The sequence below is a fragment of the Eleutherodactylus coqui genome, chromosome 6, assembly GCF_035609145.1.
Source record: "Eleutherodactylus coqui strain aEleCoq1 chromosome 6, aEleCoq1.hap1, whole genome shotgun sequence".
NCBI classification, from domain to species: Eukaryota; Metazoa; Chordata; class Amphibia; order Anura; family Eleutherodactylidae; genus Eleutherodactylus; species Eleutherodactylus coqui.
Genome location: NC_089842.1, coordinates 86,227,665 through 86,251,679, shown reverse-complemented (window position 1 = coordinate 86,251,679; position 24,015 = coordinate 86,227,665). Strand labels below are relative to the sequence as shown.

General features: G+C 44.8%; 1 protein-coding gene across 1 annotated transcript in view; it reads left to right on the top strand.

Moving 5' to 3' along the window:
- CADM4 (cell adhesion molecule 4) overlaps positions 1-24,015 on the top strand; it is a 337,496-nt gene that overhangs the window by 244,775 nt on the left and 68,706 nt on the right. Inside the window, exon 2 of the mRNA XM_066607102.1 lies at positions 20,023-20,169. Within this exon, the coding sequence (XP_066463199.1) occupies positions 20,023-20,169 (147 nt within the window). The remainder of the gene's footprint in view (positions 1-20,022; positions 20,170-24,015) is intronic.

Genomic DNA, 24,015 nt, shown 5'->3' with positions numbered 1-24,015 from the left:
CCGTTATTTGGCACACTTTGCTAAGTGGATTATACCCAATGTACCATAAGCTACAGGACTGCAGCAGTAGATCTGCATTCATTGAGTGTACAGTTGGTATAGGTTTTTGTTGCTTTCCACATGTCCAGAGGCCAGTTATTCTGGATCCTGCAGTATCAGCAGCTTGTGTATAAGTGACATGAATAAGACATTGCCATTTTGGGTGTAGTAAATGAACCAATCTCCTTCTCCTCTCACCTAGACGGTTATTGCAGCAGTGTCCATGTGCTGCGCCCGCGCTGTCCTTTATTTCTGACACCACTCAATGTTCCATTTTATTATCTCCCTCTCCCCTCCTCCACCTCCGAGCTCTTCTTCTTCTTTTTCGCACTCCAACTCAGATTCTGCACCCTTGCCACCCCTCCCCATCTGTCCCTTCCTCGCCGCCTGCAGAGAAGTGATAAATCTTATGACATTTTTCGCTGACCTTTTTATATGGCAGCTCTGCGCCCCTTGCTTGTCAATTCCTTTCTCCCCCCTTTACAGAGCAGGTCACCCCAGTGCCTCCTCCATTGCCGGTTCCCCAGTGCTCCTCTACTGTCATCTGCATTTGGAATATTACCTGCCTCCCCAAAAGGTCAGCACCTTACTTTTACCCCAAAAGCATTGCAGCAACCTTAAAGCAGTATGCTCCATGCATGGCTCTGTATTACAAGTGAAGAATGCTAATTGCACTGAACTTATAGATTCCTTGAGAAAAAGATCTGCATTTACCATGTTGTATTTGACCTTGAGATTTACACAGCCATCCATCTGTCTATCCGTGTGCACTGTACATCACTGATAGCAGTGACGTCACTGTAGGAAGGATGCGTGATGTAGCCATGGAGCACTAGACAGGTAGCAGCTGCAACTGATCCCCATTTCTGGAGTTTGCCCCAATGCTGCCTGAGAGAACAAACAGGCCGTTGAATCTTGGGGTCAACTTGGGGTCCTACATGGGACAATAGTCATGTGCTTAGGTGCCAAACTTGCGTGCCAACAGTTCACACAGGTCGACAGTCACTTGGTTATTAGCTGAGCTAAAAACCAAAAATCTCCAACGAGTGAGCCATTGTCGCTCACTTACACTGTAGGGCCCTCTGTTTACATGGGCAGACAATTACTTGTAATCATTCTTTTGAAGGATTACTGAAATGACTCTCAGGCCATGTAAAAGTACCCCTACTATACAGAGCTCTCGCTATACTTCATATAGTCCATACAGTGAGATGTAACTTAATGTTGTTGCCTCTAAGGTGATTTTTGATTACACAATGATTGAGAAATAGAACACTGCGAAGGGAACATCAATAACAAATATCAGTAAGGCCTCATGTCCATGGGGAACATCAGGCCTGCCGCGGATTCTTCATGCAGAATCCGCAGCGGGTCCCTCCTTTCCCGCGGACATGAGGCCTAAAGAGTAGAATTACAGATCTGTCCGGACGCTGCGGATTTTCCCTCAGTCGTGGCTGGATCTTCTTTCTTCGTCCCGGCGGATATGCTCGGCACGCCGACACCGTGCACTTTTTTTTTTTTTCTTTTTAACACCTGCTCTCCCGCGCTGGAGAGCAGGAATTCAGCTGCGGGTGTGCCGCGGATCTGGACGGCTTCCATAGGCTCCAATAGAAGCCTGCGGGAGCCTCGCACTAAAATGGAGCATGCTGCGGATGTTTTCCCGCACACGCAATCCGCACCTCAAAGGAAAATGACATCCGCAGGTATTTACCTGCGGGTGTCCAATACATCCCTATGGGGCGCGGATCACGCTGCGAATTTTAAATGTTATTTTAGCCATGGACATGAGGCCTAAAAACTGACATATTTGCCAATATACTAATATAAAGATACGCAAGAACAGATACAAACACCACTTCCCAGCAGAATACAGCAGGCAGATTGCCATATAGAGGAGCACTGTACAAGTGCAAGCTACTGACGAGCAACTACACACCCCCCTACCATATATTGGCTGCTTAGTATTCTACTTGCACATAGATAAGGTATACAAAAGGTGCAATGCCAAATGATATGTGTAGTGCACCATGCAGGCTTACAACCTATTAATGATGCCACATGCTATTTAGCGTGGCGGGTTGCCCTATACTTCACTGTGAACCATACTGGACCAACACCCCAGGCTCCCAAAGCATCTAAATCCAGGCTGCTTAATGCAAAAATAATGATAAATACCAATAAATATGAGATATTAGTTAATATTTTTGCCAAAATACATACGCTTGCAACCCGCGTCAAGGGTCCTTGTTATCTTGCGAGTCTCTACACTAACATTTACAAATATATTACTGCAAAGGGAAAATCAACTATTTTTTTAACAAAGCGATTGTGGTCAAAATGCATAAATTCTTCTACCTATAAGGCCGATCTCACACGAGCGTGTTTAAATTGTGTCTTACGCAATCATTTTACACGCATATAATACGCGGTACATCACTGATATCCAAATACACTAATTTTCGCTATTACACACACTACCGTTTATTCATTACAAGATGCATGTAAGAAAAAAAACCAGCATGTTCCATTTTACTGCGTATTATGTGCGATAGAGCCTGGTTGTTTTCTGTACATGTGCAATTACATTGGGTATGTACAGCATTTATACGCCACGTCGCGAAGTGACAGAGCAGGAAAAAAAAAATGAAACCAGGAAGCCTGAGTATGACAGCGTGCGTGAGATAACCTGTCATGCACAGGCAAAAAAACTGCGATACTCTGTGGTATCCTCATGTAGAAAATAACCCACATAATGCACAAGAAGCCCCAAACAATTAAATGTCAAATTTAGCTCTGCTACATTTCTGGCTTCCTGTTGTTTGTTTAGTCACATAACAATTGCTAGAACATAATATAAGTTTCCACCACTGTGCTACTTTTATGGGATTTTTTTCCTTCTAAAATTAATATTTTTTTCGTATCCCATTAATTCAATCTTAAACTAAAAGTAAATCAATTCCTTCCACAATTAAGAATGCAATTATTTCCGGGGTGTCCTAGCTGGCTTAGCATAGACGCAGGTTAGAGGAGCTCCTGCCACTGTACATACTAAACAGTGTCCTGACGTCCTTCTGGGCTGACTATTTCTCCTACAACGCAAGTTAAGGGAACATGTATCGCCCTAAGATCCTGAGATGGGGAAAATTAAGGCCACTCAGACTCTGAAGTGGTTCACAAATAAGCAAGACCAATATGGTGCATCATCTAGTTGCGCCATCCCTACATCAGCACCGTAGCACAAGCCAGGGAACATGGCAGGGGACCAGACCCTGACTCTTCAGCAAGTTTCAGAGCAGCTGTTAATTACCACCTTCCAGATGACACTCACCATTAAGTTGGAGGAAGTGAAGGTGGATCTCTGCTTTCTGTGCCATAACTTCCAGGCCTTGCGGGAGTGAGTCACTTCTACAGAGGAGCACATCTTGGAAATTGAATATCATATGGCACCATTAGAGGATAAGGTAACCTCCCTGAGCAACACTGCCACAGATTGGCAGATTAAGGCTGACTATCTCGAGAATCATTTCAGCAGACGCAATAATGTTAGGATCATCAGCCTGCTGGAAGATATAGAGGGTCAACAGCCTAAGAAATTTGCTGAAAAATGGCAGATAGAAATGTATGACGTAGATTCTTTCTCTGTTTTCATCGTGAAGCGGGCCCACCATGTTTCTACTCTGTCCCTTCCTCCAAGAGCCCCTTCAATGCCTTTTCTCATGTGCATACTCAACTATAAGGATACGGACGAAATCCTCATCATGGTTCATCAAAATGGCCTCATTAAGGTTGATGATGCTTCAGTAGAGCGTTTTTTCCAGATTCCTCTGTGGCCCTGCAGAAACCACCTTTGTTGCTGTGAAGAAACGTCTGTGGGAGTGAGAAATACCTTCCAGGCTCACTTATGTATCATCTGGAACAATTGGGCTCAATTTTTTGTAGCTTCCTGGCTTGATTTTCTCCCTGGCTGACCGAGCTGTTGCCACTTCTTATTCCATGACTAGTTTCTCTGTAAACCAAGGTGGGAGAGATAATCCTTTGTTACACTTCCCTGTGTCTCATTCTGGATGGTCATGGTTTACCGTTGTGGCTGGAAGATCCACTGAACAATGCCATGCCAATGAGTCCCCTATTTTTGTCTTTTGTTTGGGAACCAAACCTACTCAGTTGGTGGGGTGTGGGGGTTATTGAATAGCCCTTCTAAATGTAACCTGTTTTTCTCCTTTGCCCCAAAATATGACCCAGATGTCTTCTCTCTGCCTGAGACCCATTGTCTTCCCCATCAGACTTTCCGCTATAGTTTTCTCCTGTCATTCCCCCACACATTAATCTTTCTCCCGTCATGATAACTCTATAATCCCTCCCTCATACCACATGTCATATTTCTGATTTCAGATATCCCCCTTGTGGAATCTCTGAGCATTCCTTCCACTCATTACCCTTGCTGTTGCCCCCGCTCTCTCTCCCCTTCCTTGGTGTATACAGCCATTCTGGCTGTCCCAATTTCCAAAGCCGGACATAGGCCCAGATCAGCTGCAAGGTTTGTTTGCGTCAAATCCACCACCGTGTGATTTGCTGTTCACTTGGGATGTAGTGATAGCATATTTAAAGGGTTGTCTCAAATCATCTGTGTCCAATGTTAAGAGGATGACTAGGGAGTCAGAGGAATTGGCAGAGGCAATCACTGAGCTAACTTACATTTAGGATCCATCAGACTCCAATTTAACTAATTGGAGACTTCAGCAACATTCATACTCACAAGTCCTTCATTTAAAGGCTGAACAATATGTTTTTTTCCAAAAGCAATGGAGCTTTGAGTTCAGCAACCAATCCAGACAACTGCTGGCTTACCTCACCAAGAATCTGTCGGGCTCCCCTACCATTTTGGCTATAAAAGATGAGGTTGGTCAGATATAAAAGTCATCCAATGAGATCATGACGTGTTTTCATACCTTTTATACTTGCTGTACGCCTCTAGACTACATATGTCTGGGGTGGGCATGGAGGAATATCTTACTAGTTTATCTATTCCCCAATTTTCTGAAAATCAGCAGAACTTTCTTTAAACCCCCATAGATTTGGAGGAAATAGAGCAAGCTATTGCCACTCTGCCCCCTGGTAAAGCCCTAGACCCCAATGGCCGGCCCACTGACATAACTAAAAGATATTTTGAGTCTCTGGCTTCCACCCCCAGTTATTTATAATGCCAGTTTTACAGAGAGTAGTTTCCCTCCTTCCTTGTATGAGGCCTTCATTGGCCTTATTCCTAAACCCGTGAAAAATCCAATGCTCTGTAGATCCTATAGGCCCATATACATACTAAACTATCATTGCAATATTTTAGCTAAAGTTCTGACTATGTGACTCAATTAGGTTATTCTATCTGTGATTCTGGTCTTTATTCATAATTTTATCACCCATGAGGAGGCTTGACGCACCAAGGCTTTTGATTCCCTTGAGTGGCCATTGTTTTGGGCAGTTAGGCAGGCATTTAGTTCTGCACCTAATTTTCTCAAATGGATTGGTCTTTTTGTATGCTACCTCCGAGGCCAAGCTTCTGATCAATGATCAACTCTCCCCTCTTTCCCTTAAAAATGGTACCTTTCATGGCTGTTTCGTCTCCACAATCCTTTTTCTAATTCTCCAATTTCTTCTGTTTCTGGTATCTACAAACTACTCTGCTCTGTTTCACTACCAACAATCTTCAGCCCAGGCTAAATTGCCTTCATGTATCCCAGATATGACTAAGGGGGATTGGGAGTCTTTGTTGACCTCCGACCTATCGGTCTTCCCTACTGTTATCAATAAGCTGACTCAACTATATCTTATCCACCAGGTATCTCTCGCTTACCATGAACTCTTTAAAGAGGGGATATTTCCCTCCCCTGCTTGTCGTAGATGCAGTGTCGAGGAGACTGATTTCTTTTTGTCATCCTATTTGGTGCTGTCCCCCTTTAGCACATTCTTCGGAACTGCTTATTATGACTCTATTGCCATTGCTTGAACTTCCTTTACCCACAACGCCTCCATTTGGTCTTTTTGTGCTTTTGGAACACGACGGTCCTTTAACCCACTATCAAATGATTCTCCTGAATGAGTCCAGGTGGATTAACCTTGTTAACACTATTCCCTCCCTTTCTCGAAGTGATGTATCAACATCGTAAATGGCCTCAAACGTTTTATAAAATCTGGGTTGTGTGGGTAGTCCTCACTTTCTCTGTTTTCCCTTTCTTTTCTCTTTCTCCCTCCTTTTTACTCTCCCCATATCTCCTTTCACCCTTCTCTCCTGTTCCTTGCTCTTATCTCTTCTTCACTTCATCTCCACTCTCCTTCCCTGGTTGTCTTCCTCCTCTTTTTGTCTCGTTCTTCTCCTTTTCCCTCCAGTCTCCCCCCTTAGCTTTTTTTCTCCTCTCTACTTTTATCCACCCCCCACCCCCCTTTTATTCTGGCAATTCTGGTACTGTGGAGCCCCTGTTGGGATTCTATTGAACATCTACTGTTTTTCTTCTGTCGTCAGGAGTAATCTTTTTGTTGCATAATTCTACCTATTTAGGTCACCGATTGTTCTAAACCTTTATGGACGACGCGATATATTGATGGAGCATAGTTAGATCTTGTTCTTTCTTGTTTTATATTGTTGTATAGCTGTTGCTTTACTCTGTATTAATGCTAAATCTTGAAATAAGCCGCATTTTTAAAAAAGAATGCAATTATTTCCTCTATAGTGATTGTTTTCTTGGCTGTGGGATCCGGGTCTCCAGGGGTGTGGGCATCTATTCTCCTAAAAAAAAAATCACAAAACATTTTGTCATTGATAAAGCCCATTGTAGGTTTTTTTCAGAGATTATTGGCTGCCTATGTCTTTAATTTGCTTCTCAATTGTCATGGTCCTACAATGCAAAGAACCTAGAAGATTGTGGAGAAATATACAGCAGAAGATGGAGTACCAACTTGTACTAGTTAGTGCAATAAAAAAATAACACTGAATTTTGGACCTATTAAAAACGTACTGTTCAGAATTTACACCTTCAACTCAATAATAATAAATTATGCAGGAAGTTTCTGAGCTCCCTCTAGTGGTGGTTGGAGGTAGACAAAACTTTAACCCTTTCCAATCCACTGTCTTCAGACATTCTGATTGAAAGCTGTACAGCTCTGATTTCGGAACATATCCGGCAGGGTATTCTTACTGTATATTACTGGCTGCTCTGTTGTCGGGGGCCTCTCCAGCATGTCCCATACTGCAGTACTGGCTCTAGCCAGCAGATGGCGCCATTGTATAATTGCAGAAAGAGAAAACCCCCCTAGGAAATCCTGAATCCCAAATTGAATTGCAAAGGGTTAAGAGTACACCCACACGGGACATAATTTCTGCAGTGGGCTACGTCCACACGTACCCATAAATGTAATTACTGCACCTAAGCGTTTACACTACATGTGTGGATATATCCTAAAGATTTTCCATAGCAAAATTGCCGTTTTACAGGGCAGGCGATGTGCATGAAATTACAAGAAATCTCATCCACATATTGCGAAAAAACATCCAATATGAATTGACGGCAGTGAGGATTTTAAATCCACAGCATGTCAAATTTGTACTGCAGATTTTCAAGAGAGATTTCGCCTCTTCAAATGAAGGGGTATATGCGCTGCCGATCCTCTCCAAATTCCGCCTGTAACAGATGCAGATTTTGACGTCGATCCGCATCATCACTTACTGTGAATTTTCCACTGTGGAAATGCTGTAATACGTGACCATAGTCTCAGGGCGTATTCACACAGCCATGCCTGTAAATCGGACCGGAATAGCACATCCGGAGATTTTTTTTCACATGGACCATTCAGAGACCAAGAATGTTCAGAAGTATGGAGTGGGGAAGGAAATTTTCCCCCAATGGGGCTAATTGGCTTCTGCCTCTTGGGGTTTTTGCCTTCCTCTGGATCAACAAGGAGGTTAAAACAGGCTGAACCACATGGACATTGTCTTCATTCTGCCTAACATACTATGTTACTATATTGTTCTGTAGTAAGTGAGGGAGGAAGTAGCTAACTTCTCCTCCTACTGGCAGCTTGGGACATAACGCTGTCACATATTCTACCCTGTACTCATGTTATAATAAGCCCTTGTAGTTGCTTCTTTGTACACTGTGAGATACATACCGTCAACACCTTTTGCATCGGGGCACATGCTTCGCTAGGCCCCCTGCTTTTGCCACACACATGCCTGGAAGTAGAACGCCTTAGGCATATGCCAACTCTGCTTTACTACAAATTAAGGCCCAATTATAGGAGATTTGTAAATTTCAACTTTGAGACAATCTCAAGCAATTATCGAACGGCATCAATGTGTAACATTTCAGCGTCTGGATTAAATCGACATTCAGAGAACAAAACCATGTGAATTGTTTAGGGACAATACTAATAAGACCAAACTAATAAGCAGACGTATTGGCTTAGGATGTTGTATATTGATGTAGCAGAGCCGTCGGTGTATTGTGATGGCTCTACGGTTTATGTAATGTTATACATTGATATATTCTAATGGCATGATGTACTGGTCAAGGCCATGTTGTCTCTATTGTTTTCTTGCTTGTAGAAAGTTTAGGCAGCTCCGTGTGATTGACAGCTTTGCCTGGAACTACAGCTCCTGAGTTGCCCCCAGATTCTTCACTCCCTGGTTTAATTGTTTTCTTGCACATTTGCCATCCTTTTTAAAGGGTTTTTCCGGGCAATTTTTAGATTAGTTTGGGTCTGCTGATCAGCTGTTTGGGCACCCGCTATCACTCGCAAAACAGTGAACGGAGCAAAAGCAGATGGCTCTGACCCCTGTGTAATGGGTGGTCCTGGTAATATTCCATGCAGCGCTCATGGATTTTAATGGGAGCAGTGCTTGCAATTACCAGTGCCGACCACTACACAGAAGCGATCTGTTTCTACTCCCATACCCTGTGTGTTTTGCTTGTGACAGTGGGCGCCCAAACAGGGCCGAGGTCCTCAGATCAGTCGGGCTCTCAAGCAGCAGACGCAAACCAATCAGCTATTGATGACCTATCCTCAGGATTGACTGAAAAACCCCTTTAAATAAAATTAAAGAGGTATTCCCACCTTAGACATTCATGGCATGTCCAATGGATGCTGGTTCGCCTGTATCTATAACTCTAATAGAAGTGGAGGGAGAGAGCCACAAACATGCATTGCCACCTCTCCAACTGGATACTCAACAAGAAGGAGATGTTCTGTGGATATGCTATAAATGTTGAAGGTGAGCTTACCCCTTTAATGCAGTAAGAATACAGTATCCTCAGGGCTATGGAAAAAACACAGATCGGTAGATGGATATTAGAGACCTGGATAGATTAGATTATAAGCGAGAATTCTAAGCTGTTACCATCAGTGCCGTAGATTTTGATGAGAGTGGCCTGGGCCTCGGGCGTGTACCCCGCCACTCCATTCCTCTTAGCTTCAGTCTTGTGCCTGGAGGGAATGGGGGACTTGGGTCCCACATTCTGTTGCTCGTTGGCGGTCCTCAATGGATCTAGTGGAGAGGTTAATATGCTCCTTTAACTATGTGGTAAGTCGATGGCCCTGGTTTTAAGATAAGTCAGATGGTCTGGCTTGTATAACTTAAGGTCCAAAACCCGGTGCCGGGTTTAGAGTGCCGTAACGTAATCTGGTTCTCAAGGTCTAATGGCTCCAATGTAAGTTAGTAAATTTTTAGCCGGCCAACTTAAGCACTTTACACACAGCAGAAATGGCTTTCCTACGTGAAGACCCCAATACCCTGCTGGCTTTTTGGTGTCAGCCTGTCCGGTCATGCCTGAGCAGCAGAGTGCCCTTCGATGTTACTTTCGCCCCTTGCAGACTTGGTAGCAGGGAGCCGTTTTTGGCAGTTTGAGCAGTAGATTTGTGTCCCGATAGATAAGGCGGAGCGGATGGGCTGTGAGCAGCAGAGGTATAATCACAGGCGATACGTGCTGAATGGTATGACATCATCCTCATTCTCTGCTAGATAACTGCAACAAAGGCGTAAGGGGATGCGGAAGGGAATTAATTATATGGATTCACTGCTGGGAAGAATTTGATGTGCTGTGTGCACAAAGTTTAAGGGGAAAAAGGAGAAATTTACAGCCGAGCTCTACATTTTGAAGGTCTTTTTATAGTCCATATGGACTGTAAGTGGTATGACTTATGCACCACTCACATCTAGAGCTGCATTTAAAATTTGGCACTAGATAGATGATACCCACTTGGGAATCGGGCAGCACTGTGCCAAAACACACAATCCTAACCGCTTAGCTGTGATCCTATGTATATAGTGCATTATGGGTTGCATTAGATATTTCCTACAATGTGCAGCTTTTACATCACACTTGATACTTCTGAAATAGCAGCCTTCCACCACTAGGGGCACATGTATTTTTATTGCTCTCATTGGCATCAATGGTTACTGTATACATCTGTATTGAGCTCCCTCTAGTGGTAGCTGCAGGTAGCCGGAATTTTTTGACTCTGACCATTATTCATGGTGGAAGTCTGCTGGTGTTGCTGCTTATAGAGGGCAATGTGATGGCACTGTTTATTGTATGCAGGGCACTATAGGGGCGATTCTGCTAGGACTGCTTGGTGCACCTGGTACAGTTTATGGTTGGTCTGTATGGGGCACTTTGTTGACCATTCTAGCACCTTATGAGGAGGCGCTAACTGCTAGTAGTATTGCTTATCAAGGGCACTTTGCTGGCACTAGTTAAAATGTTACGTAATTCGGTATATATTGGAAGTTATGTAATATGGACAATCTCTTATCCATACAAAATGCCCACAAAACTCCTTATTTGGGGGCAACTTTATATAATTCTTGTCTCTTTTGAAAATCTGACAAATATGTAGCTCCATCTCCCAAGTTCCTCTGAAAACTGAACATAAGCTGGTGTGATTTGGACGGAGGCGCCGCAGGTGGCAGGTTATTGGGGCATTGTTCCTGTGCGGCAGGTTTGGGCACTGGTTACCATATGTTCTATATGTTGGCTAATGGATGCCAGTTGTATAAACAGGTTTTATGGTGCACTTGGCATTCTACTGAGAGGTTACTTTGGAGCAATAGGTTCACTTTCTGTCAGGGAAAGAGCAATTGCTCGGTGATATTTAAACTCCTACAGAACCTTAATTTCCAGCCCGCCGCATGCAGCACTTTAAAAGCATTTAGCAGCTGATACTGTCATCAGATTATGTCGAAACACAGAACAACCCTGAGATTCCCAAGGTCTGCAAATTAATGCAAATCTAGCGGGTGGCAGACGGGGAAGTAAAGAGAAAGAAACAAATTGCTGAAGAGAAGTAAATGAGGAGGGAAGTACAGATCTGGGGATGAGGGCAAAAGGGGGAAGAAATGGGAAAGCAGTATGGATGGAGCAGAGCCAAGTGTGTTCTGACATGGAACAATGTCATCTGCTGTTTTACATGGGACTGCGGTGATGGCGAATGAGTGACCATAGAGGGGTTCTGGATATGGTAATAGGCTCAACTCAGAAACGGGGTGCAACGAAGGCAAAGGTGTATAGTAGGCACACCTGACCTCTATTCTACTCCATAAGGTCACTTTCACACGTAGCCGAATATTCCGTGGAATATTCTATTACCTATGGAAGCATCCTCAGGGTTCGCTCACACAATGAAATTCACTGTGAATTCAACCGGTGTTTTTTTTCCTGTAGATTTTCACCTAGATCAGATTGCAGAATTTGACCTATCGATGGGCAAAATCCACTATCGAAGTGGAAACTAAAAAGGAGCGGCGAGTTACTTGATAAGAAAACAGGCGGAAAAAAGATTTTCGATGCCAAAATTCTTGCCACAGATCCTGCCCATTGACAGGGCAAATTCACATGCAGAGCCACGTGAAAATCTGCGACAAAAAGATGTGGATTTTAGAGGAGGAATCCACATGGAATTTTTCCACAGTGAATTCCGCCATATGAGCGTACCCTCGCGGTATGTTCACACATTGCGGATTTTGGTGCGCATACACTGCAGATTTCACCCTTTCAGTTGAAGGGCTGCAGTCTGCTGTGCATCCACACCAAATTCCATCTCCAAATCTGCACCAATGGTGTGGTGTGTTTTTGACGTGAAAATCAATGCGGATTTTGGTGTGGATTTTTCCTGCGACGTGTGAGCGCACCCTCAGACACTCTTTCTAGAACCCTTCAACCTGGTGATTATGATGATGCAAACCATTGGGGTAACCCAACATGTGTTGCAGGCTTCCTACAGCAGAAAACCCGCAGCAAATCCACAGCGGCCAAATATGTACATAAATGATTTGGCCATAGTGTTGGGGATCTGCTGTGGATTATAATCCTTGTATTTAAAATCCAAAGCATAAACGGGCATACTGCGGATTCAGAATCCACCGCAAAATCAGCGGCAAACGTTCTGCAGCATTTACGGCCTGTGTGAAGGCGGCATTAACAGGCGGCTTCTGCAACATCTGCAAATCAAGTATGTTCTCACAGGGGGAAACGATTGTGCTGTCAGGTGGGGCAGGACTGAGCTGTCAGATGAAGTCAAACAGTGCAGAGTTGGTGAGCAGTAGTAAGGCTAAAGGGTGCATTCCCATGGGCCCAACATCGCACTCGCCAATGTGCTATCTCCACGCGGGTGCGATGGGGTTTTGTATCAAAAATGCCCTGCATCACTTGGGGAAGTAGGGATCCTCCGTCACGATAGAGAATTGTGAAGTGTTTCCTATTGTTTTCAATGGGAAACCTCGCGTCATACTTGTGTACACCTAGCACACGGTCTGATGCTTTGCCTTCCCCTTTGAAAACAATGGGCAATGCAAGGGCATTCCCAAAGATAGGGTATGTCACCATTTTTTTTCCCCGCATCGTGGTGCGATTCTATACACGAAAAAGTCGCTCATGTGTATGACCCCATTCAAAAGAATGGGGTTCAAATTTATGCAAGATGAGCGCAGTAGTAATAGTGTCCTTATAGTGGCCCCAGTAGTAAGTGTCCCTTAAATAGGTAGCCCCAGTAGTAATAGTACCCCCCCATAGTGGCCCCAGCAGTAATAAGTGACATCCATAGTATTCCCAGTAGTAATAGAAACCTCAATATTGGCCTTGGGCCGGGCAGCATCCCTGCAGGCATTCCACTCACCCAGTTTGCACCACCGCCGGACTTGCAGGCTGAGTGAATGGAAGACTGCACAGCCGAAGGCCACATAAAATGAGGCAGTGCGCCTTGTGTTTGACACGTGTGCGCTAGTGTATCACTTGTGCAGATATAGCAGTGCTGACTGACTTCATGCAACTTAGTCCTCCTTCATGCGAGCGTATACGTTTTCACGCTGTCCGCATAACACCCGAAAATCACATGATAAATTAAAAAGCCGCGATCAAGTCCCAATGTAATCCCTCGGTCGACAGAAATCCTCGGAATGACTTCTAATGATTAAACAGCTGCCCCTGTCTTCTTTTCCCAGTGTTAGATGCAGCTAATCTCTCCCCCTCCCTTTTTTTAAAATCTCCCACAGAAGTCTATGAGAGCTTCCAACGTATCTCGGCCAAAGATAGGGCAAGACCTCTTTCTTTTTTTACGGCAGTGTAATGGAATCCAATGCTTCAGAGGGTTGCGTCTTTTGCCCGGATTTACATAGGACTGCAGATAAACCCATCCCATTAAGTATCACCTTGCACAAACGATGCTGTTCTAAATAATGTAATGTTGAGTTCACCCCTGCTACATGGGATAAATGCTACAATAACCTGAAGGAACCTTTGGAACATCTACATAAGTACTGCGGTTACTTTACTTAGACTTTATTTTGGTCAATTATCTTATTGGGTTCGAAGAGTTAATGCTGCTTTGTAATTCAGCAAAATGTAAATTTCTTTATTAACGGGAAAGACGATGAATTGACCTAGATATTAGAGGAAAAAATGTACAGTGTTGCGAACGGTGCCAAGACTTAGTTATGTGTATGAAACGAGTAAAATCCCACGCATCATTGCAAGAAGCAAAACATATGTCATTCTATATGCAGCAGCCGCGCCGCGTGGGGCTCCGAGTATTTAACAGGATCTGCAATCTACGTGATGTCGCTAAAAAGCTTTTATTTCAGGTTCTCATTTACCACTAATTATATTAATTATAATCAGCAGGAAGCCGTGTCTTCAAAGTAGAGCCCGTACCTGACCACTGACTCAATGAGGATCCCCTGCTACTCCGTGCCTCGTTAGTCCTGAAGTACTAGAGCCGGCTTGCTAGAGCTACACAATGGCAATGGCGGTGCACTACAGCCCACCGACCGGTGGTCTACAGCCGGTGCAAAACCTACAACTCCCAGCAAGCCGGCGGCTGTTGAAGACCACTGCCCATAGAGCCCAAATACCTCGTAGACTTCAACTTTCAAAAGCGTTCGGAAATAGCAGAGCTGAGATTGTCATTTAGCACAACTATCTATTCTCTACTATTAGTCGGTGACCGTAGATGACTAGGGGTTGCATAGAAAGATAAAAATGCTTGTAACACCATCATGCCGAGGGAGATCCTGATTTCCTTCTTTGCTAACATTGAAGCACCGCTCTATGGGCAGCTTCTCGCGTACATATTCGCGCGTGCAATACACAGAAAATAGACCCCATTGATGTCAATGACTGCATTCTCATTTCCCGTTTCTTGCAAAAAAAAAATAGAACCTGGTCTATTTGTGCACCAAAGAGCCCCATAGAAGTCTATGGGGGGGGGGGGTTTCGCAAAAGCACACGCAATATGCAAGGGATCTGAAGAAAAGAACACATCTGGACTTCATTAGTCTAAAATCAGGGTGTGGGTGTGTGTTGCACCCATGCAAACATGCCTTGCCTGCGCAAAAAAGTACAGTAAAATGTGCAAAAGCGCTTTGTTCACAGCGTAAATGCATTGCTCTGAGGCGCAAGTGTGAAGCTGCTCAGAATGTTCTCACTATCCATAGCAATGTGAATGAGACCAAACTGGCATGGGCGCTCCCTCTCTCCAGCCGCCCTACAGTTGGCGCACTGGCTGCTTCCATGGTTCATACACCCTGCAAACTAAATAGTTCTATGACCAATCCAACCCTACTACATCCGAGCTGTGGAGTGCTCCGACCAGTACTTAATGAGTCTATAGCCCCTTCAGAGCTCACATGCGCCCTCCATGGCCCTGTAGTATAATGAATGCCGTACACTACCATCCCGAGGGGGTTCACTCCTCTGTGACCCTGAGATGATTCTGTTTTATCTACCATTGATCTAGAAAGTTCAGCTTTAAACCCATAGCAGGGTGTTAAAACTTTTGTAACTTCTTATTGTTCAGGTTTAGCGTCACAAGAAGTGAAATAAATGCAGGCATAGGAAGGAAAGGAATAAAACTCCATCAACAGGAATGCGATACACAGGAATTGTTTAATAGGCCGGGTCCTGGGGGGATTACCCACAATGCAGCAGTTTCCCCAGCGGATGTGCGGATATGGTGGTTGAAACCTCTATCCATCGGCTGCTCTGCTGGGCACGTCAAGCCTGGTTATGTCTGCAAGAGATGAAATCTAACCGTGCCCCATTCACCCTACCTGTAGTGGAGAATCTAGAACATTCCTTCAGAAGTATCTTACTAGTCAAAGGTCAACACTAGGGGGCACATTTATCAAAACGGAGGAGAGGCGCTGTAGCCCATATAAGACATTTGGATGATCCTTCTCTGTATCTTACGGCGATGCCAAGACACATAATAGGACTATGGTTTATTAAGTGTCTTGACAATCGCGTCTCTAATCCCAACACCCCATTTTTGGTGGGATGAACCTCTTAAAGGGGTATTAAGGGGGTTGGCATAAATATATTCCTAAGTGGGCATTTCTGGGAGACGTTTCTAGGCAGATCAGGCAGGGCTTACTATGTCCGGATGCATAAATTGGATGTACTATACTTTCCCTAGAGCCGCTATCCCAACCTAAAATAGGGGTCATTGAATTGTCCTCTTCTGTCCGGTTGGTTTTCGTTCTATCTGTACGAGGGAAAGCTGGGTGCCCTCTTATATGGCAGGCATTGCAGTTGCTACATAGGCGATCACACAGCTTTTCTGGAATCCTGTAGGGCCGATCTACCTAGTTAGTTACATTCTCATAGCGGTTTGAATGCAAGCAGATTTTTAATTGAGCTAGTGGAAGAGCTGGCAGGTTTAGAGCTGGCTGTAATGGGGCCTATAGTGAGATGCAGGGTGGTGATCGGTGTACCCTAAGGCTGGCCATACTCGGGGGACATTTCCAATATATTCTACAGGGAGAAATCCTGGTGGGCCAGTTGGGTCAGAGCCGGTCTTGTCAAGCAGGGCTGGCAACAACATTTTGGCAGATGCTGGGACCCACTACACTCCAGTGGGCTCACCACGGCTGAATTGGCGTTGATACAGGAGGGGAGAAGACTGCATGATGTAAAGGGCCAGTACCACGACCTTACATACTTTCTATACTACTTCCGTAAGCTCAACCGACCACAATGTGGCTATACATAACATTTAGATGACTCCGCCTACTTGTATCGGCCTCGCCTGCTAGTAATTTGGACCCAACTACAACAGGAGGCCACTTTTAGTTTTTTTTTTTTTTTCAGGGTCATTTTAAGTTCCCAATCCACCCCTGGCCAAACACATTAGACAGCTGTTGGTCAAAAGCTCATTCTTCTGACTATCACTCCTGACCCTCTCCAGACACATGCATGCTTGATATAGCCGAATGTGCCTTTGTCTTGTATATGGTGATAGAAGAAAGCCGCCGCCAGTCATCACTAGTAGCTGTCCATCTCCCAAAACTAAAAAGATGATGGGGCAGTTGAAATCCAACTACCGGATCCTTATCTGCCCCTGACCTCTTCCATTGGGAGACAGTTGGGAGGCCCCCATACACATTAGATGATTGGCCAGAAATTGAGAGTTCGGCCACTCTATATCTAATGTCTGTGGTCACCCTGCAGCTATTTGTAGAGGACTAAGAGAAGGGGCAGTTAGATGGGAGTAACACCTTGTCTGTAGCCATGCGGTTACATCCTATATTTGGATTGTACATCTCTTAGGCCATCTTCACAGGGGCAGATTTGCCACAAATTTTCCAAGCATGTTCTCCAGATGGAAAATTGGCAGCATTTAGAGTAGCAAGGATGTGAATAAAATATTCAAAATCTCATCCACATGCACGCTGCTGATTTGGTGGATATCTGCAGCATATTTCACCTTTCAATTGGATTCATGGTGTAAAATGTACTGCAGATCTGCATCAAAATCCGCGACCCAATCCAAATCCAATCCGCGAGGTGTGAACGCACCCCAGTTGTTCCGTGCAGACGGCTTCTATGCAAACAATTTACAAAGTTGCTTCATTTGTCATTTTAGATACATTGGAGCAATAAAAAGAATTGCTTGCAAAAGTCTCCATACCCTTTAGCCACAGTAATAGAGAAAGTTATTGGACCAGAACTGATGCAGTCACAGGGAAATGAACAGGAGCGCCAACGCGCACCTCGCTTTAACCCTTGAAGCCTCACTCAGGGTACCCACCATCGATACAGTAAGTGTTTGACCGTAGAGGACTACCCGGTTACAGATTGGCACATAACCTTGTAAACTGCCTCCATAACTGGTTGCATTACCCCACCGATGGCCAGTTGTAAGAGAGCAGAGACCCCTCCCCTCCATTTGCAGTTTAATTAATGTGAAGTGGATCTTGGCACATCGCTCAGTGTTGTGCCCGCGCTGACTATATACAGTTATTAAAAAAGTGTCACCCATGTAACTTGTGAGAAGCAGCACCTCCTGTCAGCAGCTGCGTCTGCTCTTTTTAGAACAGTCTTCCTTCTTCTGTATGAATCATACACCAGGTATTGTCATTACTACCTGCCCGGCTGCAAGGGGGGGGGTGAATTACTGGTGTTTTCTGCGCCTGGGGGGCTCACTACTGTCTTATTTTTTAAGATCTAATCCTGCTCTAATCCATAATCTTCCCATTATGTTATTTTCCCTGTACCACCATTTCCAATCCCAATCAGACGCTTCATATCCCATATATTATAGTAATAGCTATGCTGTTTCCAGCTGTGACAACCACTCATTCATATATAATAATGAAAGACTTATCACAACCTCACCCGTTACTGGAATCGCTTTGTAGGAATATAATCATATGCATAGACTTTAATCTGTAGCAATGACACCTAGGAATATATATATATATATATATATATATATATATATATATATATATATATATATATATATATATATATATTAATGCTGCATTAGGGATGCTTAGAAAATAATTAGCCCTAGTTGCAATTTACATTGGCCTACACTGTGATACCTTGCAGAAGGCATTGCATTCAAGCTCTTTATAACCTGTGCAGGTGAGAGAAGGTCGGAAGGGGTATCATCATCACTCCTTAGGGAGAGCACCAAGAAGGTGAGTGAGGAGACTTATAAGGCCATCCATGCTTCTCTGGGTAATATGCAAATAAGGAAGCTGGAACAATATCTCTGCAGCGCCACCTTTATACATGACAACCACGCTAAGTTAATTGTGGTTCTCAAAGTTGTTATTAGGAGCAGGGGTCGAAGCTGTAGGGGGGGGGGGGGGTAGTGCTAGCCGTTGCCCATAGGGCATTGGTGCCTAAGGGAGCCTGAATGTCCTTCAGCTACGTAAGAAGACACCAGCATTGTAAATGACACATGAGTTGGTAGATGCCCTGTTACAGACTTTGCACTCAGACCCAATAGCTCATATAGATACACGTCTGTTGACAGTAGTGACATTGTATGACATAATGGCACCTATATCGGACCTTGAATGGAAAAGAAGATGCCAACCTGCACATCCCCAAGTTCTAATGTGTGGTTCTGGAATCTAAGAGGCAAGTTTTGGAGGGCAGGATCAGGAAGGTCTGGAAAGGATGGGCAGGGGTGAGAGGTTGGGTTAGGAGTAATATGGGCAGGCTGCCAAGACAACTCATGGACAGGAGGGTGGACTATTATTGGCATGGGCATGTTGAGTCAGCCTTGGGCCTCATATTTATTTCTCCCTGTTGCCTTTTCTGAGCATTGTACAGGTAGCTGCATCACTCAGAGCATTGCGAGGCATATGGCTTCACATGGCGCCAGCTATAAATATGTTTCGAATGAGACACTTTTAATGAGCATTTTTTTTTATTACCCGACAACCCAACGCGGAAGTCATGTTTGATAAATGTACCTAATGGTGTGTATGTTACCCTGCAGACTGCACAAATCCTTGTCTGTTTGTATCCGTGTGCATTGGCTGATTAAGATGTTTTGTGGCCACCAGGAGGGTAGCGTGGAGGCTTCTAATTCTCTCTAATTATTATGTGGAAGGTGATCTGGTTGCTGCATTATTAACCCCCCATTGCCGTCTGGTCGTTGGGTATTGATACCAAGGAGGCACTTGCTCTTCGAGAGGACTTCTTGGTCTGATTTAAGACGTATTCGGCTTTCTGGCTGCCTGTCACGACAATTTTTTTTTTTTCTCCATTTTTTTTTTGTTTAGGGTCGAGTAAAACTTCAGCCTAAATCTCCTGGCTAATGATCTGTGTCAGTGTAAAGACCTTGGTTAACAAGCTCTTTCCGTCTGACACGGCTCCTGCAGAAAAACCTCACAAATGTCAAAGAAACTCCAATCATTGATGCTTCGTTATATGGAGAGCTGCGTCCCTCTCTTCACTGTCATCTCCAGTCTCATGGGACAATTTCTCTGACTGTCTGTGAATGTCACGCTCGGCCTGACACCTTCCTTACCCCCTGTGGCTTGTCTCCCATCAACTTCATTTCTTTGTGCAGCGTTTACAAAGCAATTTTATTTCATCTCCGTTTAGCTTGAGGATGAGTCCGGGAGTCTTGACTACTGTTGTAATAACTTCTGAGTCTTCACCCTTCTATTGGACTTAATCTGTTCTTTTTGTCTTGCAGCGTTCTCTCAGGAGGTCCAGGCTGAGAACGTTACGGTCGTAGAAGGTGGGACAGCGGAGATCAGCTGCCGTTTGCACCAGTACGATGGATCTATTGTGGTCATCCAGAATCCTTCCCGTCAGACCCTCTTCTTTAATGGCACACGTGGTGAGTATGAACTCTATGTAGCTGTGCAACTTTGATGGTCCCGGATCACTGATCTCAGAATTTGTTGCCCTTGGTTTCCTTTAACCCCTTGAGTGGCGGGTTTCCTCCCACCCTGTCGTGCCCACCAGGGCAGGTTTTTTAAAATGGTCAAATCATTGCATTTCAACTAATTTTGCAGTTGCGTCTCAAGAGCCATAACTTTTTCATTTTTCCATTGACATGGCCATATGAGGGCTTGTTTTTTGCGGGACAAGTTGTGATTCTTTTAAACAGGAGGGAGGAAAAAAAGAAATGGGGAAAAAAGAAAAAAAGGGGCCATGTTATTAAGGGGTTAAATAATGTATTAACTTCCTTCTCTGGGTCATTACGATGCATGGATACCACATGTGTGATTGTATTTTTGATTTTTACAAAGTAAAGGGAGACCAGTGATTTTATAATTTTTTTTTTTTATAATTTTTTTTTTTTTTTTGTCCCTTTAGGGGACTTCCACAGGGACCCATCAGGACCCCTGATCACATTCTGGGAGTCCGATGGTGACAGCCCTTTACATGCTGCAGTGACAGCCCTTTACATGCTGCAGTCACATAGACTGCAGCATGTAAAGGGTTAACACAGCAGAGATCGGAGGTTTTCTCTGCTGTAAGAGCTGGTACCTAGCTGTCCTCTGACAGCCAAGCATTAAAGGGGTGGTCTCGCGAAATCAAGTGGGGTCATACACTTCTGTATGGCCATATTAATGCACTTTGTAATATACATCGTGCATTAAATATGAGCCATACAGAAGTTATTCACTTACCTGCTCCGTTGCTAGCGTCCCCGTCGCCATGGTTCCGTCTAATTTCGGTGTCTTCTTGCCTTTTTAGACGCGCTTGCGCAGATCCGTCTTCTCCCTTCTTCTCCCTTCGGCTCCGCTCGGCAGCATCGGCATTTTGGCTCCGCCCCCTTGTACGCATCATCGCGTAGCTCCGCCCCATGATGTGTGCCGGTTCCAGCCTCCTGATTGGCTGGAATCGGCACGTGACGGGGGCGGAGCTACGCGATGATGCGTACAAGGGGGCGGAGCCAAAATGCCGATGCTGCCGAGCGGAGCCGAAGGGAGAAGAAGGGAGAAGACGGATCTGCGCAAGCGCGTCTAAAAAGGCAAGAAGACACCGAAATTAGACGGAACCATGGCGACGGGGACGCTAGCAACGGAGCAGGTAAGTGAATAACTTCTGTATGGCTCATATTTAATGCACGATGTATATTACAAAGTGCATTAATATGGCCATACAGAAGTGTATAACCCCACTTGCTGCCACGAGACCACCCCTTTAAGCTCTCCCTGCCACAGAGACCATCGGCTTGCTTCTGACAAGCCGATGGTCTCTATGGCAACCTGTAAACAAATCAGGAGATTGCCGGCATATCGGCAATATCTTCTGCTGGTTTTTCGAAGCCCTTGCTCTGCTCTGTGTGGGTCTGTGCAGGCAGAGCACACTGTCACAGCTTGTGGCATTGTGCTCTGCAGCTCCCATAGTGATACATAGCCCGGAAATCTTCCGGGCTATGTCACTATGAGCAGTGGAGCTCGTCCCGGAAAATTTCCGGGCGTGCCACTCAAGGGGTTAAAGGGGCTGTATTGATTGCCTATCCTCAGGATAGGTCGTAGATTGGCGGGAGGCTATCACTCGAGACCGCCGCTGATCATCTGTTCACCAGGCTGGTGCACTTGTGTACTGATTAGATTTTTGAAGTAAGCAGACAGCTCCGTTTTTGTGGCAGTGCCCAGGCATGATATTGCAGGTTAAGTTCCTATTGAAATGGAAGGTACCTCTGTCTGCAATACCAGACCTGGCTAATGCAGTGAGAACAGAGCTGCCTGCTTCCTGCAGAAATTATCTCAGTGTACAAGCATGCCGACCCGGTGAACAGTTGATCAGTGACTATTACAGGTGACGGACCCCTGCCAATTTACTATTGATGACCTGTCCTGGGGATATGCCATCAATAGATTGCAAGTGGACAACCCTTTTAAATATCATACCCCACTCAATAAGACTGTAAGGAGCATAAACTTTATACTCTCCTATTAAAGGACGTGGACTGCTGAAGTAGCCTTTATTATTGGTTGCCTGTTTCTGTAAAGGGACTGAGTAGTTACCTGAGGGACATCCCATTAGTTTACTTGTTCTTGCTTTGTACATACGCAATTGTACATACTGTACATATGTTGTCTTTACTTGTGCAGGATGTCTCGATGGTGGGTTGCAATGCCCTGTGGCACTACCATGACAAGATACTGTGCCTAGCTGTGGGAATGACTCCCTTCTTGGCTGTCAGCCACAGGGGGTATCAGAAATGGAGTAGGCTCGGGAAGAGCTTGGTGGTGATGGAGAGGTGTACGTGGTGACACCGTTGTGTCACTGCGCAGCGGCAGGTAGCTACTAGGAGAAGATAAAAGGAGGAGTTTGGTGCCAATAGGAGAGAGAGTGCAGATGTTCCGCATACCATGCCTATTGGAGATGCTGTCCATCTTTAAAGTAGTTAGGCTTGGGGTCTGTTCCACCTCAGAGGATTGTGGTGTACTAGAAGCTGCTTTGGGCATTGAGAGTGGTGGTGGGCCGGAGGCTGGACATGGTTTGCCCACTGAGGATTCTCAGTAGTCTGGAGGACAGGAGGTGTGAAGTGGACCTTGAGGAGAAGTGCGCAGAAGATTACCTGGACCATCATGAACTTCTATAGGGTGCGGTTTGGCTGTTTCACCAAGCACAGCCTGGTTGTCCACGGGCGCGGACAGTGAGCTAATGGGAGTTCCAATTGTAGAATTGAGATTGTAGAGAGGCTGGCCGTGGAGTAGGGTTGTGAAGCAAGATAGTTCTGAGTGGACTAGAGAGGGCTAGTTACCTGGAGGGCTCTGTTCTGAGGAGTCGCAGACTGAACAGGTTTTTCCTTCAAATGAGGGTAGTATGAGTTGGGCCATTGAGAGCAGCATCTTAGTAAGAGGAATCGGCATCCAGAAAGTAGGTTCTGGGACAAAAGTAACAGGGCTCCAAAGGATAGGGCCCGGGATGTAAGAAGTGCCCACCTGATATTTGTTGAAGGGTGACTGGACAATGGAGGTCTTTATGAAGTAACAGGGTGTTTGAGTGCGACGACTGTGGAATGAACAGGAACCTGAGATACAGGATTACACAATTGTTTTGTGTATATATTCTGTTCAATTAAAGTGACTCTCCAGTTTCAAGACAAATTCTGTCCCGGGACTGGAGGGGGCAGTATATTACCTATACTTGTTCTTTTCTGCCATCCATCCGATCTGATTTTGGTTCCTGTTTTCAGCCATGCGACACAATCTTCAGAGTACCTAATCCCCACAGTGGACTGCTAGTGTTAGACTACTGAGACACTATATCCGCTCTCTGATTAGCCAGTGCTGCTCATGTGATCAGTGCTAACAAATCAGAGAGCATTAGCGAGATAGAAAACTGCAGTGTCCATCTTGGCTGGTTGAAAACTGGGATGGAACTGCTGGATTGGATAGAAGGCAGAGAAGAAAAACTGCAGGTATTACACCACCAACCCTTTCCGTCCTGGGACAGAATTTTGTCCTGAAACCAAAGGATTGCTTTCAGTCCTACAACATTTAAGCAGTAGCGCCACCTTGTGTGTAATTGAAACAAGTATACTGTGCCTGGTAAAGTGACTGCAAACAGTTAAGCTATTGTGTCACTACATGTCTTGCTCAGTAAAGTTGAACTTTTTGGAGTAACTTTAATTTAGTCTGCCATGGTCTATTTTTTTTTTTTTTTTTTTTTTTTTAAGGGAAACCACTCAAGGAACTCCACCCTACTAGTTATACCT